The 14,203-nt window shown below is 35.1% G+C and overlaps 1 protein-coding gene across 1 annotated transcript; it reads left to right on the top strand.

The window, feature by feature from the left end:
* The first annotated feature begins 6,354 nt into the window (after positions 1-6,354).
* On the top strand, positions 6,355-14,158 carry LOC136979860 (zinc finger MYM-type protein 1-like). The gene is made up of 2 exons (XM_067275881.1): positions 6,355-7,068; positions 14,066-14,158. Exons 1-2 carry the CDS (start codon positions 6,355-6,357, stop codon positions 14,156-14,158), a joined length of 807 nt encoding a protein of 268 aa, XP_067131982.1.
* Positions 14,159-14,203: the final 45 nt, after the last annotated feature.

The raw sequence follows: 14,203 nt of genomic DNA, 5'->3' as shown, positions 1-14,203 counted from the left end.
ACCGCGCGCCACGCGATTAGATAAATGCTGGACACCTTGCGAAAACTATTTTATACGAAAATTTATTTATTATTCATAATTAACCCCGCGACTACTTTTGCTTAAATTTCCTCGGTAAAAAATAGAATCTGAATAGCTTCCGTACTTTTTTACATCGCCACACGTTGTATTGGGCATGGAATGTAAATTCATAAAACATCTTTTTGGATGCTGGAATTCGCTTTTATTTAGCAAACGTTTTCCACTTAGTCCAATAAACCATCTTCAGTCTGAAATTCTATTGGAACATCTTAATTGTTATTAAAGTATAATGATAATAAAAATATATAGTTTATAAAAATTAAAATCAATTCTAATTAACAAATTTATTTTAATAGTTGCTGAATTCTATTTGGAGTACGTTCTTAACATTATTGAAGTCACTCAAGATACGTATGGACTCAGGATTTGTAACCAAACCATTTTTGATACACTCAAAAAATAAGTTATGTGAAATGAAATATTGCGTTCAAAAATTTGAAAAATTCATGTATATTATTACATTTACAATGTCACAAGCACCAGTTGGTATCACTTATACCAATACAACTAGCATTTACACCACCCGTATCATCAGTCGTATATACATTTCCAGAACTTAAGGACAGACAACATTTGTACATGAATAGAAAGAACTGTAGTTGAATGCATACAAATACGGCCAGAATTGTATTGCTCGACGTCTAACACAGGGTAATACACACAATAACATGTAGAATTTTACAAATCGAAGCAATAAAAGTAAGTCTTTGGCGAAAAAGATATAAACAGCAGTTGTACATAGATGGAGAATAGATAGAAAGTGTTTATCAATAACCAGGCAGAGAGACTTGCCTATATATAAAATGTCCATATCGAACTGCCATGCAGCACTGGCAAAGTCGTGGCAGGATCTTCACCAAATAATTCGGTGACGTTCTATAACTATCATAGATAGCATTGTGTTCGTCCATAATTTTTGGACACATGCATAGTTGCTAATGTGAGATCGTAGGGGGCTTCCCCCTTTAATATAAAAGGGGATTGGAAGAAATATAAAATATTTTATTTGAATTAATTTTAAATTCAATTTCTTATATGTTTTTATTGCACCAGAAAAAGTCAGGAGTTAGAAGGAACTTCGTTGACAACGATCTGATAAAGAAGTAGAGAAAATACTTTCGATTTGCCCGCTTTTAACAGTAAACCGCTAATTTTAAACATAGAAGGTCCAAAATTGTATAAATTTATTTGTAAAATAATATTTAAACCTATATAATATGTTAATTTAACTTAGAAAGAATCAGAAGTACAGTACATAGGCATGTTTAGTAGTCGTGTGGTTCCTTTAAACTTCGAATTACAGACGAAACACTGTCTAACGAATTAAGAGCTACTTTCAAGTACAGTCAAACCTTGGATTTCGAACAATTCGGTTTACGAATAAAACTTTTAACTGAATTTTGTCCGGTTGCTCAACTTCCTACACTTTCTGTGTTAAAGAATGGCGACGGCTCGGCCAATCAACGACAGGATTACCGAAAAACTTGATACATTCCCTGTGTCGCTGTCCTTCCGTCCGTCCCACTGTATTTCCTTAATTTCGAGACCGAAGTTAGATGGAAGACGAGACCAGATTTAGAAATTTTAGGGGCAGAAGGCGCCGATTAACTATATACGAACTTCTGATGCAAACCGGAAATCACGTTATTTATATTCAAATATTTTCCGCTGTAAGGAATAAGATATGTAACCGGCACGACTCTATTGTTAAAGGCATGATGTACAGGGTGAAGCCACTGGTGATTTGAAGTGCAGAGCTTTATATTTTAAATTAAATAAAGTTAAAAATATGATTAAAAATTGCAGTCCGGCATTGTAACGATATCACGATAAATAATTGCTCGTATTATATTGCATTTGTAAGTATAAAATACAGGTAAAAACGTAAAAAAAGTTCATTTTTGGAGAGGGGAACAGATTAATCCATTTCATAATTGCTTCTTAAGTAAGGATTTTCAAGTTTATCCGAGGAAAAGTTTAAAAATTCGATATTTTATATCTTTATGTGTATAAATATATTAAAAAGAAAAGTTCTTTTACTTTAGTAATTTCTTCGCTTACATTATTATATGAGATTTGTGAAAAGAGCAAACAGCGCTCAAGATAACCGTGTACACGAATCAGAGTATGGAAGCGTTATATAGTTTCAAATAATCTAAATTATTTCTTGGTATTTTGCATTCAAATATACACGGTTTTAAAATTCAGAGCATTTGGCCTCATGAAACAGTTGAGTAGGATCAATGGATGGCAATTAGTCTTTCGAATAGGTCACTTTTTACTATGTTTACGCTCGTGCACTTGTGTTTAGCTACAGAATGCTTGGCGCAATGTAGTTCTGCAAGATTTCATCCCTTATAGGCTGGACATTGCTTTATCGCTTTATGCCTGTTTGGATCCTCTTGATTTGACGTGTTGCAGAGGCTGACAACCAACTTTTTTGAGACAACCTCGGCTCCATGCCTAACTACACGTGAAAAAAAAAACAATTTTTTAACAAAAATCCGTGAATCGTAAGCACGTAAGTGATAGCTGTTTCTATATATACAAATATGTTTACATGGTAATTGTGTATAGTGTAAGTTCGCCGACCTTTAGGGGGGGATCGTTAATCCCGCGACAGAATGGTCTAGGGTCGTTCGCGTGTGGGTGTGAGGGAGGTGACACAGATAACAAGTGTCTCACAAAAAGTCGTTTATTTAGACGTAAAGGAACTTACACCTAGTACAGACTTCTCGAACGATAAAAATTTTCGAAAAGTCTCACTCACGCCGGCGTTTTCCTGACGTCTTCTACTGTAGGCCCCGGGGCAGCAACAGGTGGAGATGTTCGCCTCTGGTCACTGGTGGTCTGTCCTTAGTGGCACCAAGTAGCAGATCGGCACGATACATGAAAAATAAATTGTCTTTGTGCGCGTATTAGCCGTGAGCGGATTCACAGTTATTTGTCCGGCCTATCCACGCGTGGAAGGAAAAAGACCTCTCGTCCCCCTCGCTCGGCTATTATCTCGATCTCCCTTTTTCGTATTGTTCATGTTGATTGACTCTACGTCCCTCCTTTCTCGCTTCTCGATTGGTCCCTCGCTTGTCTCCAAGCGAAAAACGACCCTTGTTCGAGTCACGAGAAAGAGCCGCCTCAACGAATCAACTTGACACCCTCCGTTCACTCAGGATGGAAAGAATTGATGGAACTTTGAAACTTGCGCTCATATTTTCCCCATTGTTGTCTAGTCTGAGAGATTTTTGAAACTTAATGCTTTGATATGATGTTTCTTTTTATTGAAAACCTCTCCCTTTTTCAAAATTTTGATGATCTAAATTTCGTACACGAGCGACTTATCAAAGGTCCATCTCTGCTGGAGGACGTTCGTCTACAATTATTAATTATTACAATTATTGCGTTTTATTTTACATTAGGCCCTTTTTGCCTTCCGACATCTTTCTCCTTTTTTTTCATGCGTCGCGGTTTCAAATGACTAACGCGTCTAATCCGATCTTTGATCGGTTTTTGTCCCCTGTAACAATGGACGATTTTCTACATTCGTTTTGACAAATTTTCTAATATAATTGATTAATGTCAACCCGTTTTTTGGGACTTCACAATAGAATTTCAGCGAAAAAATTGTATTTGTCACCCCTCAGACCAAAAGCATTGTACTTCGTAATTCTTTTATTTTAGGTATTGACATGGATACATCGACGAAGTGCATTTATGATTTAAACTGTTATAATCTGTACATATATGTTTATATCTCAGTGGCGTGCCGTCATTGGAAGCGATGGAAGCGCCGATTCCACCTTCCAATGACCTTCCCTTGTATTTTATAAAATATACATTTTCATATTTTAACGTACTTTGCATTAATTAAAATTAACATTTTATTATAACTGCATTATGTATCTTTTACAAATTTCTATACTACATGTGAAAAAAAAACGATAAGATTGCTATTGTATATTCGAATAATTCGGTGGCGGAAGGAATGTCGAAACCGGGTCAGTCTCCAATCAGCCAGATTATATAGGCATTAGCACATGCGGTTTACAGTGCACCAACCTCACCCGGTTTAGCTCACCCGGCTAAACCGGGTAAGCGATACACTCGTAAAGAGTACAGCTTTATATCCCGGAGCGGTTGTGGGCTGTTAGCCACCTGCCTGTCAACTTCCAAGCAGCCAGATTATAGGCATTGGCGCATGCGCTTTACAGAGCACCAACGTCACCCGGTTTAGCTGGTGGATGCTTCACACATAAAGCTTCTAACTTTATATCCCGGACCGGTTGTGGGCTGTTTAGCCGCCTGCCTGCTAGATATTCGGCCGCTCTCGCCCGATTACGTGAATCACGAGTAGACTAGATCAACGGCGGGCAACCCCGGCCCGCGGGCCAGCTACGGCTGGCGAAAAGTTTCTATCCGGCCCGCGAGATCTTTAATAGATTATTAAATTGGAAAAATAACAAATTAATAGTTAATTTTCCAATTCTTTGTAATTTTCGAAAACGATAAGAGAAATAAATGTAGTATAAACTTTTTATTTATTTATTTCATATTTGCAGACTAAAAAAATTACGAGTCACAAAAAGGCGTCAATTAACTACTACGGCCCGCGGAAAAACGTAAAATTTATTCTGGCCCGTGTTATAAAAAAGGTTGCCCACCCTAGACTAGATTTATAACTTAACCCAACCGATAGGAGTTTACTGGCATGTTTTTATGATAGTTCTGTATAGTTGACGGGAGTTTAAAAAAATCCATTAAAATATTTGATATATTTATTCCGCTCTCCCATCTTATATTACTTACGGGTTTCAATGTTAAACCGGTGATATTACGATTATAGTATGTCCCATCTGTAAGGGAATGCAGAAAAAACGTGTACAATTCTTGTATAATGTTAAAAAATTAACTGTTACTTTGGCATCATTATTTACAACCAAATTTAATGAATGAGACGTACAATGGTACAAAAAAAGCTCTAGAATTTATTTTCCTTAAATGTACGATCTAAGTATCGGTTGTCATAAAAATTTCTTTCCACTTTTTTCCCAAGACTACAGATATTCGAGTACAAAGTAACTGGTTTCGAGTTATTTCTACTAAGAAGTAGTTAAATAATTAAGAGATTAGGGAATGGTGACAATAAGTAAAACCCTGCTGACTTAAACAAAAGCTTAACCGAAGCAATTACTAGCTCAGTACAGTGGGGAACTGATTTCCGTGTACACCTGGTACTAAAACGAATTGCAATAGTTAGAAAACAAATGACTATTAAGTTTAACATATTTACATCTATGGTGAGAAACGTTTAAAATTTACAACGGCCCTGTCGCGTCCTTTGAGATATACTAGTGATGCGACAAAAGAGGCATTTGACATTGACCGGTATCGGCACCCTCGGGATTTGTCATGCATGCATTCACTGTACACCTACCAAAATCGTCTCTGTTTCCATTCGTGAGCCACTCGCAGGGAGCAATTTTAACTCAGTGGATTGTTTAAATATTTAAAAATAAACAATATTTTATGTTATTTTTATATACGTTTCTTCGCAAAAGTATATTCATACAATTGAATATTTTGTACCAGGTATGTATAATTGTATATCCATCACAAATTTTATTTTACTAAGTAAGTTTTAATAATTTTATTTTTAATTTTAGCCCTTATATCATGGCTAGCGATTTAAACTGTAATTGTGATATTGAAAATTTACTTAAAAAAAGTTTTGGCTCAAGACAATATAATGAAAAAGAAGCCATTATTAAAAGAGAAAGACCAACGCCTAAATTAAATATAAGTACTTCGACAAAAAAATTTGTTCGACATTTTCACGATAAAATTTATCAAGACGTAAAATGGCTTTGTGGATGCATAAAAATGCAAAAATTGTTTTGTTGGCCTTGCCTATTATTTTCAAATGAAATTAGTGTGTGGAATAAGAATGGCTTTGACGATTTAAATAATTTGAGTAAAGCTAGAAAAAGACACGAAAATCGTAAATGTCACATCGATTCTTTCGTAAAATTGAAGCAATTTGGAAATCAAAATAGAATAGAATTTAACATTAGTAAACAATATAAAATTAATATTGAAAATTATAACAAGATAGTTACGGCTAATAGATATATTGTATCTAAATTAATAGATATTACATGCTTTTTAGCAAAGCAAGAATTGGCATTTAGAGGGCATAGGGAATGTATTGAATCTAATAACAGAGGTAATTATATTGAACTCGTTTCTTTATTAAGTACGTCAGATAATCAATTAAAAATGCATTTAGAGAAGTCTACAGTTTTTACTGGCTTATCGAACAAAATTCAAAATGAGCTCGTTAATTCGTTAGGAAACGTTTTATTGCAAGAAATTAAAAAAGAAATTGAAAACGCAAAATTTGTTGCTATAATTGTAGATGAAACAACGGACATTAGCCACAGAGCCCAGATGTCGACTGTATTTCGTTACGTGAAAGAAAACGGTAACGTCGAAGAAAGATTTGTGGGCTTTACTGATGCGAGTGAGAACAGAGACGCAAATTCGTTATTCACTCACATTAAGAGTTACTTAGACGAATTTCAATGCACTAAAAAATTAGTGGCACAAACATACGACGGTGCTGCCGTAATGGCCGGACAACATAATGGTGTCCGAGCTAAAATTAAAGAAATATCCAAACATGCTATTTTCGTACACTGTTATGCTCACAGATTGAACCTAGTTTTCTCTCAATCTGTTGGATATATAAAAGAATGTAAAATATTTTTTCAAACTATGACAGGATTTTCTTCATTTTTTTCTAAATCTTCTAAAAGATCTCACGCCTTAGACCTAGAAGTCAATAAGCGTTTTCCTTCAGCCACACCTATTAGATGGAATTACAATAGCAGGATTGTAAACTGCGTTATGGAGTATAAAGAAGAATTAAAACTTTTGTTGTTGAATATGGTTGAAAGTCCAGAACAATGGGATTCTGATACTACAATTGCCGCAAGAGGATTATACCATTATTTAATAGATTTTGATTTTCACTTTTTATTACTAGTTTTTCATCAAATATTTGCACATTCAGATATCCTTTTTGATATATTACAAAAAAAATTTTAATATAGCATATTGTATTACTAGAATAAATCACTTTATTGATTTTTTACGACAGAAAAGAAATGATTTTGATTTGATTTGGGACGCTTTGAAAAAAGATGAAACTTTTTTAGAAATTCAACCAAAAAGAGGAATGAGACATACTGATATTGAGTCTAAAAAGGATTTATATAGACGTCTGTTTTATGAAATAATGGATACATTGATACAAAATTGTATTGACAGATTTGCCGACATAAAATCTCTAGAATTTTTATCACTTTTAGATTTTAATAATTTTAAATATTATGAAAAACAATTTCCCGAAGAGAGTTTTAATGCTTTACGTAAATTTTATGGAGAATTTTTTAATTTATGTAAATTACGTAGTGAATTGCAATATTTATATTCGTGTCCGGACTATATTGGCAAGTCACTCTTAGACATAAAAAATATTATAATTAATGATGACCTAAACAAAGACGTACTAATAGAATTATATGGTTTAATATCATTAATTTTTACAATACCATCTACCAGTGCGTCTGTTGAGCGTAGTTTTTCAACAATGAAGCAAATTCATACATTCGCCAGGAACACTCAGTCGGAGGAAAGATTGTCGTCGCTAGCGTTGCTTTCTATAGAAAAAGAACTTTTAAATACGTTGATGGAATCAACGACGAGTGACTTTTATGATAAAGTAATTAACGACTTTGCGGGAAAACATCGCCGAATAGAGTTAATTTATAGAAAATAAAAAAAAGAAACAAGTTTTTCTATAATTGTATTATGTATGTATTATTTGTATTTTAGAATTAAAGTACATAAATTGTTTATTTTTGTCATTCGCACGTACGAATGGACCCTAGACCATCACTGACGCGCAATTAACTGATTGCCCCTGAAAGTCGGCTTCTTACAGAAACACAGCTTCCCTATCATCAAATGTCACGGCACGCCACTGTCGTGTGAGTCAACGTACGAAGCATATTGATGTCAAATATCATTTTGTAAGAAATGAAGTGAAGAATGGGAATGTATGTATTATGTACTGCCCTACCAAGGAAATGGTAGCAGACATTTTAACAAAACCAGTGTGTACTGGAAAACACGTTAAATGTGCTAGACAACTTGGACTCGATGACTGTAAGCAAAATGGGACAAATCATTGAGGGGGAGTGTTAAATTTCTTTCCTGTCATTACCTGTGCGTGTAGCAATGATTTGTATTATGTAACCTTTGTATTATTTTTCTTATATAAATAAACGGCCATGAGGTGGCGCCTCTAGCGAGCCCGCCACTGTTCGGTTTGGTATAACTTTGCAACGGACCAACGTAGTCGTGTACGATTTTTTAAACTTATTTGTAAGGTATCCTGCTCACTATCTGCGAACACATAACTTGCAACTGTGATAAATTTAACACACAGAATGCAAGAATTGGGATCCCCGGTTTCCAGACTAATTACAGAATTTTTAGATGGGTCTAAAAATATGTTCGATTTTCCGCAAAAAACGAAAAAAACTGCTGCGTCTTGCACGTCGCTTTCTCTTAACAATTCCATTGTTACGTAACACTTCCATTGTTGATGGAAGTTTTAAGCCTTATTCCTGTCCCTCTCCCCCGTGGGAAGGAATTTCGAAAAATCCCTTCTTAGTGTGCGTTCTCGTGACGTACCCTAACTGTGTACCAAATTCCAACTTTCAACTCCTAACTGTTTGGGCTCTGCGCTGATTATTATTATCAACTCGTCTCGATTATATATATAGATAGAGTGCAGGTATCGGTTTCGCCGGCAGACCTACGCGGCCCCTGTAAGTTGGCCTGCCGATATATTTCTGACTAATTAATAATTTTGACTGAAAGATCGCCCTCATATATTCTTCGCTAATCAATTTTTGATACCGAAGTAATAAGTTTGAAAACTAAGACGGTTGTTATTAAAAAATATTTAAAACAGAAAAGCAAAAAACTGATCAATGGGATATGATTATATAATTATCAATTACAAATTAAAATTTCATCATAATATAGCATCAGTTGTTGTGGTAAAATATAAATAGAGGGGGTGCACGTGACGTCATATAACTCCGCTCACATATACAGGCGCCATATTGGTTGCTGATTTCACGTTACCCTGCTTGATCACTTTATTACGTCAACGTGGAAGAAAGGAATTTTACTGGCTTTGCAGCCGATTTAAAAGGTAATGATTTGATAAAATATAAAGAGAAAACTTCTTTTATTGAATTGGATCCATAAGAAATGAAACAAACGGATTTTTCATCTAACGATTTAACCACGTGGCCAACTATAGAACATGGAGGCAGTAAATTATTTGGTTTTAACAACTAACGCTGTCACACTGGATCAGATGAAGGCATACAAATCACTCGATGCTCATAATTATTTGACAAGCGGATTTATTCATCGTGATATTTTATTCTTAATGATTTAATTTTGCTTGTAGGAGAGGTTCGTATCTTTATGTGAGACTTTCCATTACTCATAACATAACTGCGTTAATATAAAGATGAATGTACAAACCTGTTTTTATGCGGTCTTTTTTTGTGCGATTTTTATTTGTGCGGTATAGTCGGCGACTAGTCTTGTGCGATTTGTCATGTCTCACGTTGACTTATTATAGCTAAATAAACTTATTATAGTAATATTATTGCATGAATACGCGAAAAATGAAATAATTTATTTTTTAAGTCAACAAAACACAACCTGGACAAAAATATGTAAAACAGACGATCGATGAGCCGATGCAGTCAAGTGCTGACTGCATCGTCAATCTTGTCAATAAATTCTATTTCGTACGGTTTTGAGTTATTTTCTATGTGAGACTTTTTTTATGCGGTCCCTATTGACCGCATAAAAAAAATATTATTTTAATTGTGTTGCGAAAACTATTTTTTATAGCCACTCGTGAAGTTTCGTGCGATTTTTTAATGCGGTCCCTATCCACCGCATAAAAACAGGTTTGACTGTAATTTTATATAGTCACATTTTAAGTTAAGTTGTATTTATAATTACCATTAAATTTTTTTCTTTTGTCACTGTGGTTTTGTGTTGGGCAAGTCTCTATTATTAAGATTAAATTAATTGGCCTAATAAATATGGCTATAATCAGTGGCGTAGCGTAGTGGGAGCGGCAAGGGCGGCCCGCCCCGGGCGGCAAAATTTTACAATAAATAATGATAATACAATAAACCTGTACAATACACAATAATAATGATTGTTATTGCCGAAAAGTTCTTTAGAATTACTGTATATTTGTCTTTTAAATTGAGATACCTAAATAAGGGGGAGGCGAAATTTTCCTCCGCCCCGGGCGGCTGACACCCACGCTACGCCACTGCTATAATAAATTGGAAGGGCTTATCACATCAGGGACTGACTGGAGCAAAACAGACTACATTTTTACAAAAATTAGCCTTTAATTAACCACAATCAAATATTTAGTAGAATGCATTTCGAGCACAAAAAGTCATCAGCCTACATACACCTATACAGTATAAACACAAATATCTAGCAAGACCATCTTAACATAAATAGCAATTCCAGACTAATACATCCTGGAATTGGCTGATCAGGAGTTTTTGTGTAAAGGAGTTTCCAAATAATTTGCTGTGTCTCAGGGCCGGATTATCGAATAAGCAAAGTAGACAAATGTCTAGGGCCCGTAATTCGGAAAGGCCCGGCTTCAGTGCAGAAGATTTCTGTGTTTCAAAACGAGTTAAAAATTATTTAAGAAATTCGATAGGACAGAAAAGGCTGTATTTAACAATGGTTAGTAAGCTGCGGTCGACTAGCCATTGCCTAAAAAAAAAAAAAAATCTCTCGCATCATCTAGAAATCTTCCTAGGGCCGCCTCTCGTGGTAGTACTGATGTATGGATGGGTATGATTTATTTTCTAAATCTAAACTTATACGTCGCAACATCGCATATTCGATATAGCGTTCAAGTTGCTCGAGTGCGAAGATATTACAATTCAATAGTGTTTTATAAAAGAGTTAAAAAGGATGACACCACGGTGTGACTTGGGGTGACACCACGATATCCGCACCGGGTGTCATCCATGCTACCTACGCTAATATCACATTATATAAGATTTGTTTAGAAGCAACTTATTTAAATGGGGCCCCAAACTTATTTAAATTTTGTCTAGAGCCCGCTAGAGGCATAATCCGGCGCTGCTGTGTCTCCATGTTCTATAGTTTGCCACCTGGTGAAATCATTGGTTGAAAAATCCGTTTGTTTCATTTCTTATGGATCCAATTCTATAAAAGAAGTTTTCTCTTTATATTTTATCAAATCATTACCTTTTAAATCGGCTGCAAAGCCAGTAAAATTCCTTTCTTCCACTTTGTCGTAATAAGGTGATCAAGCAGAGTAACGTGAAATCAGCATATGGCGGACGATTGTTTTGTGGGCGGAGCGATGACGTTATATCACATGACTGCACCCCCTCTATATTACTTTACTATCCTATAATTTTTAATATTTACATTCTTTACATTCTGTGTGGAAACACAATAAACTATACATTTATTACATTAACCTTGGATTCTGTAAACTGTAATTTACGGAGAAGGACATATTGAAATTCAGGTTCGAAATCCACAATTGTTCAATTGATCGTAACCCGAGTATATCGCATTTTTATCTGCGCGTAGTTCATGAAAACTTTTATTTTACAGACACACGTAACACTTTTACGTTTTATTTATATAATTTAAAGGACGTATAATTCAAATTCCTAATTACAGTTTTTTTATATTACGCAAGTGTTACGAAATAATGGAAAATTTTTTTGGCATGGATTGAAGCCAAAGATAAGTGTAGAAGAAAAAACATGAACACAGAAGCACAGATATGTTTGAACTGCGTTTTATCTTCGTTTACGTCTATGGCAAGAGTTTACGGATACACTTTTTTCGTTTTTTGTTCCTGCCACAACCGAAATGATGTTCATGTTCACCCAGTTATAACAAAACTTCATTCGTTCTTCATCGAATATTTCTACTGGATACATTTCTGTTTGATGTCTTCCATGACAATACAGGTTTTGTGCAGAGATGATTCCTTGTCAATCGTGGTACAGTGGACCCCCGATATAACGCGCTTGTCAGACGGGAAAACAACACCTGCGTTATAAGGTGAACCGCGTTATACCGAGCGGCGCGGTGTAACGTGGTTCACCCTCTTTAGCAATAATGTCAAGCTTTTCTTTTACTCATCATGCATACAATAATTGTGTATGTATTGAGTTCCTACATGTATTAAGTAGGAACTCAATACATACACAATTACTCAATACGCAGTAATAATAAAATGCGTTACTTCACTAACGCCGCAACGACCTGTGGACGGCCGGATGGCCGAGCGGTAAAGGTGGCAGCCTACCGCTCTGGGGGACCCAGGATCGAATCCGAACGGGTCGAATAATCCCCAGGAATTTTTCGGGGGGTGGTCCGTTTGGATATGTCGGGCCCCGTCCCTCACCACCCGGTCGCCCCATTGTGGGCCTGGCCGAACCCATAATGGGCCTACTAAAAGAGGCCCTCTTAGTGCCCACAGGGTGGAAAGAGTTAAAAAAAAAAAGGGTGCACGGACCTGTGTAAACGTGTTTGAGCTTATCGCATCGCAAACATCGCCCGCTCTATAACCGAGTGCGCGGTATAGTAAGCAGCGCTATAACGAAGGTCCACTGTACTTATCGAGAACGACGTCATCTTCATCAAAATGAATGTTGCTATTACGGTTTTAATTTTCGCACTTATTTTCAGTATTATTAAGAGAATAAAATTAACCCCGAATATTAAATTGACGAAACCAAAATATTTCTGTCGGAAAAAAGTCTACGGGTGATATAGTCCTACACAACAATTATCGCTTTTGTTATTGTTATATGTTTATTTCTGGCCAAGCAATGAACGTTTTTCATTTTATCCTGCTGTAGAGAAAGGAAAGTCGTACGAATACGAAGTATTTTTTTGCAGCATAGAAGTTGGCGTTTATATTAATTTAATCATGGGTGAAATACTGTACAGGGCCGGTTCTAGGGTTTTGAGCGCCCCGGGCAAAACAAAATTTGGCGCCCTTTCATACAAGAATATACAAATTTACTGCAAATTAAAAAAAAAGTAAAAAAAGGCAAAAAATCAAAATTACACAATAAAGAACTGTGTAAAAAATTTATTTATTTAAAGCACGGCAAGTGTTGTTAATGCAAAGTTTACAGAAAGACAAAGTTATTTAACCATTAAGGCGTATGACAGGCGCCAGTATCACTTTGACTATTCATAATTTTGTTGATATTTGTAATTTATAAATTTGATCTCGTCCATTTTTTGAGTAGATTGTTGTGATACGTGATACTGATTACAAATTATCTTTTCAAAATAAATAAAAATAAACTTTTTAGAGATTAAAAAGCATTTGTCTGCATCAATGTTGTGTGATAAAAGCCATAAAAATTCTTAGGTTTCATTATTTTAATTAGTAAATTTTTGTTTTTGTCTATTAATCTTTTTTTGAGTTATTATGAATTCTGACTATACAAATAGTTTTCTTTGAATAATTGTAATATTATTTATATCTGTTGACAATAATAAAATAATTAGCGTTGTGACCTTTATTTGGTATTATTAAAGAAAAAACAATTTATTGCTTGCTAAAAAAATCGATGTCTCATGAAAAATGATCAATTTTAATTTATAAAATCTAAAAAAATAATGAATGTAAAAAAATATTTTATTTTTATATCGGCGCCCCTCAAAATTTGGCGCCCCGGGCAGTCGCCCGGCTTGCCCGCCCCTTTATCCGGCGCTGATACTGTATCTATGTTTTTTTTTTCTCTTCTTGTTTATGATTATATTACTGATGATTTTCCAGAAGTTATCGGAATATCTGCAACTACTAAAAAGGAATCATCCGAATTTGGAAACAGAATTAAAAGAAATTATGGCACAACACAATGAACTTTGAAACTATGTGAACCAATTGAATGGCCCATTCAATTACGTATTGACA

Source organism: Centruroides vittatus, unplaced genomic scaffold (assembly GCF_030686945.1).
Source record: "Centruroides vittatus isolate TY-2023 unplaced genomic scaffold, ASM3068694v2 contig_651, whole genome shotgun sequence".
Taxonomy (NCBI): Eukaryota; Metazoa; Arthropoda; class Arachnida; order Scorpiones; family Buthidae; genus Centruroides; species Centruroides vittatus.
This window is presented reverse-complemented; position numbering and strand designations above follow the sequence as displayed.

Excerpts from the sequence above, each read along its gene's own strand:
- LOC136979860 (XM_067275881.1), top strand. The coding sequence starts at position 6,355 with ATGCATTTAGAGAAGTCTACAGTTTTTACTGGCTTATCGAACAAAATT. Across the intron at positions 7,069-14,065 it reads ATTCTGATACTACAATTGCC|AAGTTATCGGAATATCTGCA; the intron begins GCAAGAGGATTA and ends ATGATTTTCCAG.